We start from the raw sequence: 18,452 nt of genomic DNA on the forward strand, positions 1-18,452 counted from the left end.
ATTAAATACTTACAAGGAAACAATATCAATACAAAAAAGTCTGAAAACTGTCAAATATGTGCAGATATGCATGTCAATCATACAGGGTCATTCAAGAGAAATGATTTTTTAAAAAACTTAATTATGCATAGAAAATAAAACAATTATGTAAAATCCTTTATATATTTGGAAAACCTATTATGAGACATTTATGTTTCAAATAGTTGAAAATGATTATTTCAACAAATTATGTCCTAAAAACCGGTTTTTCCAAAGGCCTTTTTTTCGAAGATTTATTGATTTAAAGGTTGTAAAAAAATGTGCACCTTTTTAAAATTCAAATTGCGCGGCTTGTGTTAATATTAGAAAAATGTTATGCATATCGTTAGAATCGTCATAAGCTCTATTTTTTTACTACATGAAAACCTTTCCAGTGCTACGCATGGTATAGGAGCTACGAGGTAAAATGTTCCAATTTCTTAAAACTTTTCAACCTTTTTCTCAAATATTTCAACGTAGCCCCTAAACTATAAAAAGCACAAAAACGGTTCTTATATTTTCAAAAATTAGAGCTTATGACGATTCCAACGATATGCGCAACATTTTTCTACTATTAACACAAGCCAAGCAATTTGAATTTCAAAAAGGTGCACATTTTTTTACACCCTTTAAATCAATAAATCTTCGAAAAAATGGCCTTTGGAAAAACCGGTTTTTAGGACATAATTTGTTGAAATAATCATTTTCAAATATTTGAAACATAAATGTCTCATAATAGGTTTTCCAAATATATAAAGGATTTTACATAATTGTTTTATTTTCTGTGCATAATTAAGTTTTTAAAAAAATCATTTCTCTTGAATGACCCTGTAGAATGAATAAGTACGTAGAACATTACAACTAAATATTAAATATAGGGTTGAGCCGGATATTCGGTGTGGCCGGATATCCGGCCATTTTCAATATCCGGCCGGATACCGGATATTGAAACTATCCGGCCGGATATCCTGCTCTATAATTTTTTATACTTTACACCAAAAAATCTGCTTTTTAAAATCTTATATGGCTATAATTTTCTTATTATTGAAGCTAGAAGAACTTTTTTTCTGAATAAGTTTAACTTTATGTAAATTTATATAAGATTTCTGAAGAAAATTTTTTTTACTACTTTAATATCTTGTAATTTGGCCGGTTATCCGGTAATTTGGCCGGATAACCGGATATTTGCCGGATATCCGGCGTTGGCCGGATATCCGGCCGGTTACCGTATATCCGGCATTTGAAATCAGCCGGATATCCGGTATCCGGTATCCGGCCAAAAAAGTATCCGGCCCAACCCTAATTAAATATAAGTGGCTGAAAATGAGGGTGGCTTAATTTAAAATAAGTTTTTTGTTTCATTGGGGGCCGGGGCTTATATATAACTAATTATTAAAATATTTGCCATTTAAATTAGATTTATTTAGGAGCTGTAAATATCCAAAATGGTCTTTGTGTTAATCTATTTTTAAATATTTTTAGAAAAGTTAAACGAACATTTAACATTGTGCTTTCGTCCATAGCATATAGGTGCTTTGTATTATTCTGAATGAGAGGGAAAGAACTGAAGACAGTCTTAACCTATCCCAGGATCTATTTAAAGGAAGGTATAGCTAGATAAAGCGACAACAAAACTCACTACTTACAAAAATAAGGAATTAAGCTTGAAAAAAGTAAAACTCGTAAAAGTTGTTTTTATGTAAAGTTGGAAATATTTGTATTTTCTCTAAAAGTCACAAAAGGAGAAAAAAATAAACAAGCTTATTCAGAACAATTTTATAATATTTTGTACAAATAAGATTTATAGTAATTTGATTTCACAGAAGAAAACATAGCTTAAAATTCAAATTCATAGCTTTATTTATCTTGTATAATTAGATTTTTAAATAATGCAAAATATTTTTTAAAAGCAAAGATTTTCTGTAGTTATGGTCGGTCAAACCCATATACTTGAAACTGATAGCTGTAATCGATGGTAAATAATCGTCCTATCGATCTATAAGTTACAGGATGATACCTATGACAATCTAGAAAACGTATTTAGTATGTCCATTTTGAACGATGTTGATTTTAATTTTTGACACAAAGCACAATTTTTAAATGTAAGTTTTGCCACAATATGTATTAAGCGAATCGTCTCTATATCCAAGACTAAAAATGCTAAAACTTTGATATCAAACTTCCTGATTTAGGCTAATTTACGACGACGACGACGAAATAATATTCTGTTTAGTTATTTTTGATTTAATTGTTTTGATCATTTTTAAAAAAAATGTTTTTTTTCCAACGATTGTAATAGTAAAGCTTATTTCTATTAGCTTAGAATAAAGGTACTAAGAAAGAGAGGGAATGTCTGATTGAGCCAATAGGAGAATCGCATCGGAATTTACATTGGATCTCATTGGTTGAAATTATGTACACATTTTCCTACGAAGGCATGTTTTTTTTCATTTCATACATACATAAAAGTCAGCTGTTAACAGTATATTTTCTTAGTAGAAAGCTTTGCGGAATCAGAATTAATTGCCCAAAAATTTCGTTTACAATTTGAAAGCTTGAAACAAAGTTGGATTCTTAAAAAAAAAGTTAGGCTGGCAACTCGCTGGTGAGGCAAAATTATTTTTGTGAAAAATCCTCCAAAATCGAATAAAAAAATTTAAAAAATGAAATAAAATCTTAAGAGGGTTATTAACATATGATTTTGTTTAATTTTTGTAGATTTTTAATGTGCTTTTGGATGATTTTTCACAAAAATAATTTTGCCTCACTATCGAATAGCGAGTCTATAATTTTTTAAGAATCCACATCAGCTTGAGTCGAAAGTAAACAATACTTTTGTCTGCTAGGAATGTTCTCTCTTAGATTTGACGAAAAAAGGGTTCAGAATATTCTTCTACTCTTCTATTTCTATTAGCTTAGTTTAGATTTTGTAAAATGGTATACTTGACATAGAGAAAACGGATTGTAGATCTAATCTAAATGTCATTGCTATCTCCCAACTGGATGGTTTAAGGCGGACAGCTGAATATAAGACTATGCAAGAAAACAAAATGGTTAGGTGATGATATAATATATAATATAACCTGTTGTAGATTAAGGTTGTGGGAATATGATGGGATTATCATGATTATCTATAACCAAGCTTATCCTATCCACAAATACTAGTCTCAACAGTATACTCTTAAAATTTTTACAAATTTGTAAATACATTGTACATCAATTTCATGTAGGGAGTACTAAAATTTCTTTTAACTATATTTAATTAATTATATTTAACCTATCCATAAAACAAACTTGTTAAATAATAAAGAATGATCTTTCTTAACCCAATTCCGGAGGCTCCAAATAATCAAAAGTTGTTCAATATGAAAATTCAGGAAGATTGAAAATAATTTTATCGTCGTGGTACTGCTATTTACGGCAATAACTGTGCAAAATTGAGAAAGCCCAATCTGTCCCGATTTTGTATCACTTTTAAAAGTGCGATTCCAGCTACGTCATATACGTTTCGGGAAAGAAAAAGGGAAGGGAGGAAGAAAATCTCTTCAAAAGAGATGGGAGAAAAGGGAAGATATTTTCTTCCCCCCTTCCCTTTTTATATGACGTCACAGGAATCGCACTTTTCAAAAGTGATACAAAATCGGGACAGATTGGGCTTTCTCTGCAAAATTTTATGATGTGTTTGTTTAAATTTTCTCATTTACCAGCATTTCAGTAGTTTTTAACATACTCTCTCCATCCAGGAATAAGACATCAAAATCAAATCATACAATGATACAATGAAGTATATTTGAATATCTCTAAGGGCATATACTTAAAAAATTTTATTATTAGTAGCGAAGCTACTCTATAATTCACAATGTCCGTCCGTCCGTCTGTCCGTCCGTCTGTCCGTCCGTCCGTCTGTCCGTAATTAATGAATTGGGGGAAACGTGATTTTCTCGGCTCCTATAAAAGATAGAATTCTGAAATTTTTTGACAACATTCCCATCATCAAGGAGCACAATTAACTATAAAACACCAATGGCGGTCGGACTGCTTTTTAGCAGGTTTTAGGCTATTTTTTATATTTTCCAAATTTTCCCCATATCTTTGGTGTTTATGGTCCGATTTTCGAAATTTTTTCAGTTAAAGATATCAAAATTAAATTTCCCGTCATTTGAAGAAAACAACAATGACGGTCAGACTGCCTTTTTGCAGGTTTTTGGCTATTTTTATATTTTTCACATTTTTCCCCATATCTTTGGTGTTTATGGTCCGATTTTCGAAATTTTTTCAGTTAAAGATATCAAAATTAAATTTTCTGTTGTTTGAAGAAAACAACAATGACAGTCAGACTGCCTTTTTGCAGGTTTTTGGCTATTTTTATATCTTTCACATATTTACCCACATCTTTGGTGTTTATGGTCCAATTTTCAAAAAAATTTCAGTTAAAGATATTAAAATTAAATTTCTGGCATTTTAAGAAAAGAAACAATGGCGGCCAAACTGCCTTTTAGCAGGTTTTGGGCTATTTTTATATGTTTGACATATTTCCCCATATCTTTGGAATTTTTGGTCTAATTTTAAAACTTTTTTGCATTAACAGTTTCAAAATATTTTTTCCCATTGTTATGTGCATCTAGTATGTAATTTACTTTAACCGTCTTCATCATACAAAATAAAACAAGGTTTCGTGTTTTCCCAATAAATCTATTCTTGATTTTAATAAATACACTTTAAATCTACTTTTACATATTCCCATCCACAATTTTTGTGCTTCGCTACTTATGGATGTTGTCATCCTTGTTTAAGTATACAAATCAAATTTCTTACAGTGCAGTGGAGTATTTTAGTCTGGAATATCAAATGATATTTACACCTAACTATATACAGGATGATTCAACATAATTATTACAATACATAACAGTGAGGATAATCAATTTATCCTATATAAGTAATAGGATGTATTTTTGTTTGGATGTTGCTGGCTATTGGATCTAGAAAGAGGGATACGACAACAACATCCGAAAAAAATTTCCCCGACAAAATTGTTTCTTTGCAGAAATATAAATGAAGGGCTAAGGGAGAATCTAATTGTTTTTTTTTTAAGGAGTTGTTATCTTAAAATTATAAACAAAAAACCAAGAAAATGCAAAAGTTCTATATTTTTAGTAGCGAAGCTACTCTATAATTCACAATGTCCGTCCGTCTGTCCGTCTGTCCGTCCGTCCGTCTGTCCGTCCGTAATTAATGAATTGGGGGAAACGTGATTTTCTCAGCTCCTATAAAAGATAGAGAGCTGAATTTTTTTGACAACATTCCCATCATTAAGGAGCACAATTAACTATAAAACACCAATGGCGGTCGGACTGCTTTTTAGCAGGTTTTAGGCTATTTTTTATATTTTCCAAATTTTCCCCATATCTTTGGTGTTTATGGTCCGATTTTCAAATTTTTTTCAGTTAAAGATATCAAAATTAAATTTCCCGTCATTTGAAGAAACAACAATGACGGTCAGACTGCCTTTTTGCAGGTTTTTGGCTATTTTTATATTTTTTACATTTTTCTCCATATCTTTGGTGTTTATGGTCCGATTTTCGAAATTTTTTAAATTATATATATCAAAACTAAATTTCCTGTCGTTTGAAGAAAACAACAATGACAGTCAGACTGCCTTTTTGCAGGTTTTTGGCTATTTTTATATTTTTCACACTTTTCTCCATATCTTTGGTGTTTATGGTCCGATTTTCAAAATTTTTTCAATTAAAGATATCAAAATTAAATTTCCTGTAGTTTGAAGAAAACAACAATGACAGTCAGACTGCCTTTTTGCAGGTTTTTGGCTACTTTTATATTTTTCACATTTTTACACATATCTTTGGTGTTTATGGTCAAATTTTCAAAAAAATTTCAGTTAAAGATATTAAAATTAAATTTCTGGCGTTTTAAGAAAAGAAACAATGGCGGCCAAACTGCCTTTTAGCAGGTTTTGGGCTATTTTTAAATGTTTGACATATTTCCCCATATCTTTGGTATTTTTGGTCTTATTTTAAAACTTTTTGCATTAACAGTTTTCAAAATATTTTTTTCCCATTGTTATGTGCATCTAGTATGTAATTTACTTTAACCGTCTTCATCATACAAAATAAAACAAGGTTTTGTGTTTATTTTCTCCAATAAATCTATTCTTGATTTAAATAAATACACTTTAAATCTACTTCTACGTATTACCATCCACAATTTTTTGTGCTTCGCTACTTATGGATGTTGTCATCCTTGTTTAAATAGATAATTCATAGTTCTAATTCTTTTTTAAAACTGTTCTTCAGACAATTTGATTGGATAACACTGCAATGAAGATGATTAAAGTCCCTCCACAGATTATGACGTCATATAATTGAATAGCGAGTGAGAGGCCAGTATACATTGTAATTGACCAATGGTAAAATTTATACTGGCCTCTCATTGGTTATTTTATCATATGACGTCATAATCTGTGAATTGACTTTAATCATCTTCCCCTGTAATATATTTATATACAGGGTGTCTCAAAAAATCCCTGCGTTTTACGGTTCTGGGAAACAACCAGTAGGAGTATGAAAAAAATAATTATATATTCTTATTTTCTATAAAAATATGTATCAATTTCATAAAAGGTGTTATTTAATATCTCTTAAAACAATAGCGCTTTTTAGAGCTTAAAGAATTCAATATGTATGTGTGTTGCTTTATTCTTGTAGAATTTAGAGCTATAACGTTCAACTAAATTCTTCATTTTACTTGAAAACGACAACAAAATATTCTAATTATTACATTTAAAATTTAATTTAAAGATGCTTATTTTTACAGAACAAATGATTAACTTTATTCTTATTAACTCATTCATATTAACTCATATAACAAGTAATTAAAGAAAAAGCCTTTTTAGCGACAATTTTGAATCAAGATAACTTGCTTATTTTTAAAGATATTGAAATGAAATAAAATGTTACTTGTTTTGTTCTTTAATGTGCATAGTATTATAAGTGATTCCTTACTAAAAATGACTTTGCTATAGAGAAACAGAACCTTTTATTACTGTAATATTGTACTTTTCAACCTATATGTTGCAAATTAAACGAGTTATTTGATTATAATTGTTATCACAGTTTTAGCATCAGGCATTTTTACCCTACATGTAACTATCAGTACAGCCGATTTTTAGAGATATTGAAAAACACCTTAAGTAAATGTTATGTACATTTTTACAGAGAAAATGAATCTATAATTATTTTTTTTAATGCTCCTTCTGGTTCATTCCCAAAACTGGATAACGCAGGTTTTTTTGAGACAGATTGTACATATATATATATTTACTGATTTATGTCTGGTTGGTGTCTTTCAATATCTTCCTTCATCTTAATTGGTGTATTTATTAACGAGAACTCTTGTAGGTAAAGCGCATATAATTTTTCATACATTGCCATGAAGAAGTGAAGGTTAAAGTTCATATTTTCTCTGTGTTTGGAGATTTGGTCAAACACATCTCTCTCATCCTTCCTTTCCATAAAACCTAAAAAAAATCCTATCCACTCTGTAAAAGAAAAAACTGTTTTATCCTAAATTTTACCAAATTAATATTAATTTCGTACAAATTTTGTATACGTACACTATAAAATTAAATTATAAGTATTGGAGTACAGTATATAAGTTTCCTGTTTCTAAAAAAAGAATTTTTGCACAACTATTTTCGTATCAATAGAATTCTTCACAAACAGGGAGGACGATTCTAAAAATCTTAGAGATGTTTTAAATATAATTATCTCGCAGTGCACATAAATGCGCAAAAAAGACTCATTTCACGCATTTTTCTTCAGTAAAGCTTTCCCTGTGCATCATTGGATCTTAATAATTCCAGATTATTTATGGGCTTTCTTATGCCGCCTAAAATTGTGTGCGGGCAGGAAATGTACGTTTAGTCGATTGGCAGCTAGCAGCCTTTAAAGTTCTTAGATTACCAGGAACTATTTACCGTTAACTGCACTTGACTCGAAAGATTTCTATTTCATTATATTATATTCTCTGGCGAATCTCTGTACTAAAACCTGCAATAGATTGGGTTAATATTTTTAAAATTATAATAAGATTTAAAATGTTACCCTTTCAGATTATTTTCTATGTTCCCTATCCATATTAGAATTTTGGCCTTTGTATGTTTTCTATTGTTTATTAACCTGGATTGTGGGGGAAGAATCTGCTTAATGGAGTGGAAAGATAGAGAAGATTGTTAGTACACATCAATATTAAAAGGACTCTATGTCTACAAAAAAAAATGTAGAAAATTGTAAAGTATAAACTAGTTTCCATCATTTTCATCTATATTCATGAAATGGGTGACAATTCTTTTATTTTCTAAGCTAGACGTTCGCCGTTTTAAGAAGCTAACCAAATGTGAAGAGTTCAGGCAAAATAGGAAAGAAAAATAGACTTTTTATCAATTCACAGATTACACAGAATTGTGAAATCTTTGTTAATAAATATATATTGTAAATAATAAAATGTTTACAAACATTTTAGATTATTTAACCCTTACAGATCGGTCATAGTCGGTTAAGTGGCACAAAAATTAGAAAAAATTATAAATAAATCTACATTATGACTCCCTGACTGATATTATGACCGACTTTTTGTCCGGCTTTTACATTAGACATATATCATGAATATCGTGGCTTCTATAACAGCTAAAGACCTATTTTTTTGCGAATCATTGAGCAATAAGGAACTTCCGTGATTAGGTTCGACGCTCCTTGACCCATTATTGACCAAATTTTTTAAGAGCGATCTGACGAATATGTCTAAAACAAGATATTTTTCTGTTATGAAAAATAAAAGCTCCACCTAAAATTTTGTAATCTTAGCTTCTAAATTAGCCGCTCTACAACTGTTTTAATATTTAGCAGCTGGCCGCAGAAAGCGGCTAGGAAGCAGTCACACAACCATGACTAGAAAAGGTTAACTTTCTTTAAAAATGTACAGGAACCACCAGAAAAAAAATTATGTCTCTATCTGTAACAGAAGCCGAGATATAGGTGGGGGGGGGGGGCATAAAAAGCCTCCCCCCCTGATCTATTAAGGTGCGAATTGGGTCCCGATCTGTGAGGGTTAAATATTATTTTTTTGTTATAAATTGAAATATGGGACATAATGCCCCTTATTACGAGGACCAGAGTCCCATCTCTAGATGATATCACAATTATGTGGCAGGCTTCACAAGGCTTAACTTATTTTCAATGCTGCACTAAGCAAGACTTGGAAACAATTATAATTAATCTTCTATCTGGCTAAACAACACTTAATTCTTTCAAGAGGAACAACTAACTTATCAAAAATAGAAAGATGTGTGTCTTATATTCCTTCAAAAGTAAGATTTAATAATTAACAATAATAACAACATCCATAGGTAGCGAAGCGCAAATAAAACATAGAGTAGATAAGTGGACAAAGTATGTTATAAAACAGATGTTAAGTTGTCATAAAAGAAAAAGAGTGAATAAGTATACAAAAAAAACTCAAAGAAAATCACTAAACCTTTTTAAAAATAAGGTTTATGCCTTTGGAAGCATGACCAATAGACAGAAGGACAATACAGTGTATAGAATAGTTGCGAATTTGTCAAAGGAATCTTTAATAAGTGATTTAGTCCCCAGCTTTAACACCAGCCGAGAAAGTTACATTTCCTCTAAAGCGTTGTGGACTGACGGCGGAGGGACGATGTGAATTATAGAGTAGCTAATAAGTTGAACCACATAAAACAAAGGTCTACTTAAATGACAAACTGTGAACAAATGTGGGAATATGATATTCTAAATATACTTTGAACTTGTTTTTATGTAAAAGAATTTAAAGTTTAACTATGACGCCACTATTCATACACAAAACATTTACACTAGACATCATATTCATTCCATAGAAGCAAAATTTAAAATAAAATGTTAAAATAATACAACAGATTAATAATATAAAAAGGTATAAACACTTTTAACTTGCAGTCACCAGAATAGGACAGAATAGATATATATTAGCCGTGTTATAATTTTTTTATATAAGCGACTCTGTAATCACTTTATCTGTCCGTAAGTCCGTAACACTAAGGAGGAAATGGGAATTTTTATGGCTGCTTCTTACGACTAATGTTTCTTAGAAAGGAACCAAAGAACATCCAGTTTACAACTTCGTTCATTTGTCGACCATGCTATAAAAGAAGTTTATAAATTGATTATTAGAGTTTTATGATTTATTCTTATCCTTCTCATTTTTACGTTTTTTTAAAGATCACTGAACATCTGGATTATAACTCACTTTGTTTGTCCAAATACATTTCTTTGTGCTTTCTTAATTATGGTTGTTGCCATCATGTCTTAGAATAGCGCACTACTGTCCGTAACTCATGCCCCACTTTTAGGAATTTTTTTGAACATGATGATTTTTGATAATTTTTATTACTTGTTATAATTATTATTTAACTTATAACAGCGCCCAGTAGACCAAGCATGTTCACAAATCAAAGAATCCAAGGCAACAATGCTAATAAAATACTATTCATAAAAGTTGAATAAATATTTGGTTTTAAAAAAGATGTCTTTGCTTTTTCCTTTTATGAACTAATTATTTAAAAGATATTTTAAACTCCAAGGAAACGTCATTTGTACAAATATTTCCTATGTAAAATAAAATCGGATCCAGAATTACTCTATCCATGCAATATTAAAATCTTTATTATTCTATTATTGTGGAAAATATTTAAAAGAGAGAAAATTTTTCTATTTCTCTAAATAAATCCTTACTCCAGATTATAATTTTATTTTACGACTTTCCATTAAATTAAAGACTGGTCTCACACTTCAGTTTTTACAAAGGATATTATAAAAAATTTTCTTTAAAAAATTGCAGTAGACGACAATAAAAATGAAAGAATAATACAAATCAAAAATGCGCTGCTAGTGTAAATAGTAGATAAATATCATGCATACCGTTGGATTTATCATAGATTATAGTTTTTGGAAATAAAGCTACGTTGAAAAACACCCTGTATATAAGCTATCTTATATCATTTAGATTGATAAAATGGAATTTGAGGCTTATTAAAGCCTATTGACTTTGTTTTATGGCGAAAGTAAGATTATCTAAACTACAAAGAAAGCTAGTGCAGTTGAATCAGAATTTTAAAATAAAAATCATAAAAGGCGTGCAAATATTGTATCTAGTGGGGAGGGGGGCATTTTTAACATTTGTCAAATTTTACCTCCACTTCTTAATTTTTAAAAGCGAAGATTTTCTATAATTAGGGTCGGTCCGTCCGTCCGTAACGGATAGTTTTTTTCGTTAATTTAGACATGTTAGAATTGTCCTATCGATTTTAAATTTTGCATGGTGATTCCTTTAGTAGTCAGGAACGATTTAGAAAGCGTAGCAACTCTATAATCATTACCAAAATGTCCGTACGTCCATTTTAAACATGTTGATTTTTTTACTTTAACTTCAAATTTTTATGTGATCTAATCATCCGATTGATCTGATTTTTGGTATATTGATTCCTGGGACAACACAGTATAATGTTATAAGTGAAGCAACTCTATAATCAAGTCCTAAAAACGTAAAAAACTAAAAAGTATGTCCATAAACATTATCCTGTTTTTAAACAATTTTACTTACAATTTTGCTACGACTCTTATACATTTATATTCTGATTATTCAGTTCTGACACTATATAATGTCCGTTTGTCCTACCGTTTCAGTGCTTCGCTTTTATGGATGTTGTCATCCTTGTTATAATATTTATAATTGGTTAAAGTAAAAAAAAACATAACATGTATGACTATACCTATGAGAAATTTCTTAACAATATTTGCATTAAAATCCAATTTTTTGCATCATAAACTTTAAATTGCTGCCAAATGAAGCAATTCAACATTTCCTAAAATGCGAAAATATTGAGAAAATTATCCTTATAAAATGATTCATTTTATAGCAATAAATACTAAGATTTCTAGAGTTTTCTTCTTCAATTATTTATCCAACACTATTTGATAACCCTTGTGATACCTGCGACATTTATGCAATAGAAAATAGTTACAGATTTAGGATAAAAGTCGTGCAATTAAAATGGCGTACATTTATTTATTAATAATTCATTAATTTTTGTCTTTAGTGTATTTATTTTCATAAGCTCTACAACATGGTAACTTAGGGTATATTTAAAAGATATAAAAGTTATATAACAAGCATGACAACAACCATAAAATTGATTCTTAACAAATCAAACAGGGGATAACAGGTGATTACAGTTTAAATATTAATGTAATGTTATGGACACAATACAATCTGTCCAGATTTTGTATTACTTTTGAGGAACATGATTGCAGTTACGTCATATTTTTCCTTCCCGAAAAAGGGAAGGGGGAAAGAAAAAAAACGGAAGGGGGGAAGAAAAAAGAGATGGGAGAACAGGGGGTTTTCCCCATCTCTTTTGAAGAGATTTTCTTCCCCCCTTCCCTTTTTCGGGAAAGAAAAATATGACGTAACTGCAATCATGTTCCTCAAAAGTAATACAAAATCGGGACAGATTGTATTGTGTCATGTTATGCGTTTACGAAGTCAGAACAAAAGTTTTGCTTTAAAAAATCAAGTAAAGCGGGTTATTTCAGGACGTGAAATTATTGTTTAACAATAAAGACCTGAAAAGTCGAAATTTTTAAAAATAAGCAAAACGAATATAGTACAAGTACATAATGGTAATAATTTTGGAAATTTGAAACATGCTAACACATGAATGTTAATGTACGATAAGATCTAATTGTTGGAAATCTTCGCTTAAAATAATATTGTACATATAATTTATCACATATTTTGTAATATTGGTAAATCATGAAAGAAATTGTAAAATGTCCACCACAAATGTTCAGGCTGTATTTACTAGTAAGCAAATAGTGTTAAGTTATAAGCTGACCTAGTTGGAAAGGATTTGGACATTAAATTTTGATAAGATGCTAGTAAACCATTGTTTTTGTTTTCTTCTGTTATAGATTAGGTAATATTCTATACTAAATAGTAAATGTTTTGTCACTAACTGTCTCCGTATAAACACCAAATGTACACAATTTTAATAATAATCTGTAAACTTTTGAAATTTATTGAAAGGTCCCTGTAGAGAGCAAGGATACTGCCAGACCTGATCTGAGTATCCCACCCACTTGTTTGTGATCCACTTGCTTCCCACTAGAACAGGACAACCTCCATGTTGTGTGAGTGGATCCTGATGCCCGCCTGTTCTCATGTTTATCCAAAAAGCCGCGTCACCTAAAAATATATAAATAAGTATAGAGCATGTATAAAGTAGAGAGGGGTTAAAGCTTAGAGCAAAAATAAAAAGTTATACAAATGTTACATGACCGTTACGTCAGATACCGACCGAAATTGATGACTGGTAGAGTAGCATCGGTATTAAAAAAAAAAGTATCCATCCCTATGCTAAAGTGACAGGATGACTGTGTGTTTGTATGTTTGTACCAAAGGATCTCGCTAACCGCTGAACCAATATAATTCTCCTTTACAGGGTAGCTTCTTATAGGTCTTGGGCAGGTTTATTAACAATTTTTTGGGAGGGTACCACCACCCTCCCAAGAGAAATCACGAAAAAAATTGATTTTTTTACGCAGTGAGATTTCAACGCAATTTAGATTGGTATCGTAGAGACCTCAACGCAACATAGATATGTATCGTAGAGACTTGAACCACAAAAAAACTAAACATATAAAGTGCCACTAGAGGCCTCTAGGGGCGTAGCCCCTAGTAGTATAGTAAAGTAACAGGCTATGTGGTGTATGTTTGCATTTTCCGATTTCGTAGATGGATCGTTCAACATGTTTAGTATTTGTCCAGGGCTGATTAGGCTATTTGGAGATAGGTTAACCTAAAAGTTCAAGGCCGTTTTTAATATATTTCACCTGCCAGAGCTTTCACACGAACACCAGTATTAGGAAATGCGGTGGCACCTCCAGCCTCAACATCCGCTAGATAAACCATTATTGTGGCCAGCCTATCTCCCATCCGCCCATGAATATTAGCTTCTCTAATCTTGTCCCAGTATCCGTGTGGGTCAAGATGGGTGGAATATTGACCCCCAAGACCATAGTTAGCTATCTAAAAAAAATGTGTCAATTACAATGTGGACCCAAAAAATAAGCAAGTATGCAAGATTATAATTTAGGACTTTTCATAGCTATTAAAAAACCTTTATTAATCATTGAGATACTATGATTTGCGTGCCGCGTACCAGAAAACAAACAATGGGGACTTGTATAATACCTTCGATACTGAAAATTGAAACAAAAATATCTACTTGATAACATAGGAAGAGCTATAATAAACAAGGATGAAAACATCCATAAAAGCGAAGCTCTGAAATTGAAGGACAAACGAACACTAACACTTGAAGAGTGTCAAAACTAAATAAGCAGATTATTATTGCATAAATATAAACAAAATGGTAAGTAAATTTGTTGCAAAACTGCATAAATACATAATGCTATTTAAGGACATACTTACATTTTAGGACTTAATTAAAGAGATGCTTCGCTTATAACATTGTACCTTGTTGCAATAGGAATCAGTTTTCCAAAAATCAAATGAATCAGATAATTCTAACTTACAAAAGTTTGATGTCAAAAAAGTAAAAAATCAACATGTTTAAAATGGACATACGGACATTTTGGTAATGACTATAGAGTTGCTACGCTTTCTAAATAATACCAACTACTACAGGAATCACCATCCAAAGTTTGATATCGATAGGATAATTCTAACATGCCTAAATTAACGAAAGGAGCTAGCCGTGACGGACTGATGGACGGGCCGACCCTAATTATCGAAAAGCTTCGTTTTTAAAAATAGAATGTTTAAGAATGTATATATGCAGATTTTATAAAGGTTTGTCTGAAAATTTGCAAAATATTAGACTTCTTATATTTAACAACAAAGTTTATATAAAGAGATTAAGAAGAACGGAGAGAGATATAGAAAGAAAATAAGGTGACAGTGTGCATTGAAAATTATTCATGGACGGACATATTTTTTTTTATGAAGTATAGGCGCTATCTTAACTCATATTATCAAAGGCATTAATTAGTAAGAGGTCATGTCCATTAATTTCCTGGGAAAGAAATATCCTAGTTAATGAGAAGTTTCTTATGTCTGTCCCAATATATTAAATATAACCTGAAATGGTTCAGCAGAGTTATATTTATACAAAGTAAACTTAGTTGCAAGCTCCATTCTATTGGACACATTGTCGGCCACAGGGTCGGAAGGCTTGGAAAATTTTCTCTGGCAGAAATAGGAGTTCCAACCATCGTCGGTTTGTAATATAAGTAGGGATTCATTTACAGTAGCTCCTTTGTAAAACAGATATTCTATTAATATTAATTTAGAATTGTCAAGGAAAGTTAAATTCTTGACAATTAAAATTAGTTTTATACTTTTCAAAAGCAAGGCTTTTCTATTATAAGGGTCGGTCCGTCCTTACGTCCGTCCGTAACAGATAGCTTTTTTCGTTATTTTAGGCATGTTAGAATTATCCTATCGATTTCAAACTTTGCATGATGATTCCTCTAGTAGTTAGGTACGATTTAAAAGCGTTGTAACTTTATTATCATCACCAAAATGTCCGTACGTCCATTTTAAACATGTTGATTTTTTTACTTTTTTAACAGCAAATTTTTATGTGATCTAATTATTCGATTGATCTGATTTTTAGTATACTGATTACTGGGACAATAAAGTACAATATTATAAGCGAAGCAACTCTATAATTAAGTCCTAAAAATGTAAGTAAGTCAATAAACATGTTAGCAACCTAAATTGAAGACAACTTTTTCCCTGTCAATATACTCACGTACATACTATATCCATAGTAGGCAGTCAAACATAAACTCTAAAAGATAAAGCCGGACGTAGCCTAGTCATTTCAAATAATTTTTATCTATAATTAGAATATCTTTCCTTTGATAGTTTTATGGATTAGATCAATTTTTGGTTCAAAATATCTATGATCCAGCCAAGTTTGTTTACTTGTTCTTTTCAGGGAAGTTGTACTTGCTGCTCCATTTCCATGTCCACTTCTCTCCAACCTATCTGAGGCATAGTTTTTAAAATGTTGCATCTCATCCTCATACATAAGTTGGTGAATAACAGTTATATAAGGTTCAAATGAATGTTCTTCTAGCTTGAAAGGTCCAAGGCGTAGATATGGATTTTTATGATGCAACCTGCGACATTGTTTGTCAGAATCCATGTCTGAAGTCCTCATACTTTCTCCTTTACATAGAACTTCAAAGTTATCCCTCATATCTAATGTAGTATAGTCACTATTATCATATAAGGGAACCAATTTCCTTAACTTTTTAACCACTTCTGTTGAATTAGAATGTCTAGCAGTCTTATATTTTTTCTTTTTTCTTAATTTTTCATCAAATGGTAATCTTTTACATCTATGTTCATTGCTGATAACACCTTTCCTATCCAAGTAATGATCATGGATAGCCTTCCCGTCCTTCAATCGTTTCTTGATTTCTTTGATATCTTTGCTAAATACTTCGCCTCCGTGTTTTTCTCTGTTATATCTTTCTTTTGCAAGAGTTAGCCAATCAATACTGGCATCATAGAAACCTTGATTAGCAGCAGCAATACCAATGATAGCCAACTCATCAGGATGAATAGCATGTTCACTCTTAAATATTTCACCATTAAATTTAATAATACCCTGGGACATTTCTGTTATATTAAGTTGATAATGTTCTTGTAATAAATGAACTCCATTGCAAGCTCCAACCCAGTCTTCAAATGTTGGAAATGATTTGTGGAAGTTTTGTAACTTTTCAATATGAACTGTGGTAGCATTTTTATTCCAGATTTGCGTTAGATTGTATTTATCAATTTCAGAACTTGTTCTTTTAATAAGGTTTAAAGAGTTGATAGGATTAGAAACATATTCTTCTACACTGACAGCTTCTCTCATATGCTTGTTATATCTTTTATTCAGAATTTTAAGGTGTTTCATTTTTATAATTAAATGAATAAAATTTTTTTAAATGATATAATAAAATTTTCTAGAAAAATTCGTTTTATAGAACCATTTTTAAAAATTTTAGGCGTTAGTGTATGTCTTATCATATAAAATTTAGCAAAACAAGAATGATTTCATCAATAGATTAAAAGGTCTTTGAGGGGGATAAGAGAAGACGGCGTTAATACAAAGAAGATCTATGCGTTAATAACGTCACAGCAAGGGACCAGTGCAGTGGGTTGGTTAATCTGAAGAAAATTTGTCATACAAATTGAACACCAACTTTAAGTCAAATAACAGATTTTTAAAATTTACACATATTTTTTTCTTTATCGGTTAACGATTACAACATACAAGTGTACATTAATGTGTAGATAACAATTGAATTTTGTCGTATTTTTTTTAATTATTGTCTGGACAATATTTAGTAAAAAACTAGAGATTTTCCTTGAGATGGCACTATCTTGTCTCTGGGACGACTCTGAACACTACTAGTCTTTTTTACTTTTTAAAATTGACTATGTGTTAAAAAGTGAAAAAGGGGGAAGAGGCTAGAGGGAGCTATGGTAAAAGAGAAATATCCGCACTTGTGTAAAAATCGGGACATGCTATCATTACTGACTAACAAAGGGACAAACAAACAGTAAAGAACAGATATAGAGCAGACCTGTAGCTCTACTACTAAAAATAATTCAAGATGTCAAATTTCAAATTGAACTATTAAAGAACATGTATAACAAACTTAATTATCTTTCCTTAAGTAATGCCGAATTTGTCTTGAAGTTTTATCAAAATTATCTGCTAATTCTTCCAACTCTTGAATAAATTCTTGTTCTCTGCCATAAAGTTTTTCTAATTCAGTAATAGAGGAGAATATATCGTTGTCTCTCTCTTCTGTAATCCCATACTTAGCAAATATCACAATACATGTAAATATCACTTCTAACAACCTCATCATTCAATATTCAACTTTCTTTACAAATAAGCTCTTAGTTATTTTCACATTTAAATAGTGAATTTAAGCTACGTATGCAAGTATAGGTGAAAATAAGCAACTAAAACCAGGAAATCTTAACTTCATGCTTTCTGATTTTTATAGGCGCTGTTTGTCTGTCCGGCCGTGTGTGTGTGGGGGGGTGTGGGTGAGGGTGAGTGTTTGTGTTATTTGCGCGTGAGTGTGTGTGCGTTTGGTTGTATTATGTTTTGGTTGAATGTTCGCGCGAGAACAGTAACAATTAATATGAAATTCTATTGTTGAATAATGAACAATATAATTCTGTCTTCAAGCACTGAACTTTACATTTACAAACAAAAAATTGGAATTTAATTTTAATATGCAGGTCTTACTAAACTA

The 18,452-nt window shown here is 30.9% G+C and overlaps 1 protein-coding gene across 1 annotated transcript; it reads right to left on the reverse strand.

The window, feature by feature from the left end:
- Nucleotides 1-12,174: 12,174 nt before the first annotated feature.
- LOC145327111 (prolyl 4-hydroxylase subunit alpha-2-like) lies at nt 12,175-18,212 on the reverse strand. Its single transcript, XM_080170650.1, has 5 exons — nt 17,845-18,212; nt 16,030-17,066; nt 15,253-15,428; nt 13,983-14,178; nt 12,175-13,335 (listed from the first exon to the last, which is right to left on the reverse strand). The coding sequence occupies exons 1-5, from the start codon at nt 18,054-18,056 to the stop codon at nt 13,139-13,141; spliced, it is 1,818 nt and encodes a 605-aa protein (XP_080026776.1). The 5' UTR covers nt 18,057-18,212; the 3' UTR covers nt 12,175-13,138.
- Nucleotides 18,213-18,452: the final 240 nt, after the last annotated feature.

Source organism: Acartia tonsa, chromosome 1, assembly GCF_053477335.1.
Source record: "Acartia tonsa isolate MP-2025a chromosome 1, ASM5347733v1, whole genome shotgun sequence".
Taxonomy (NCBI): domain Eukaryota; kingdom Metazoa; phylum Arthropoda; class Copepoda; order Calanoida; family Acartiidae; genus Acartia; species Acartia tonsa.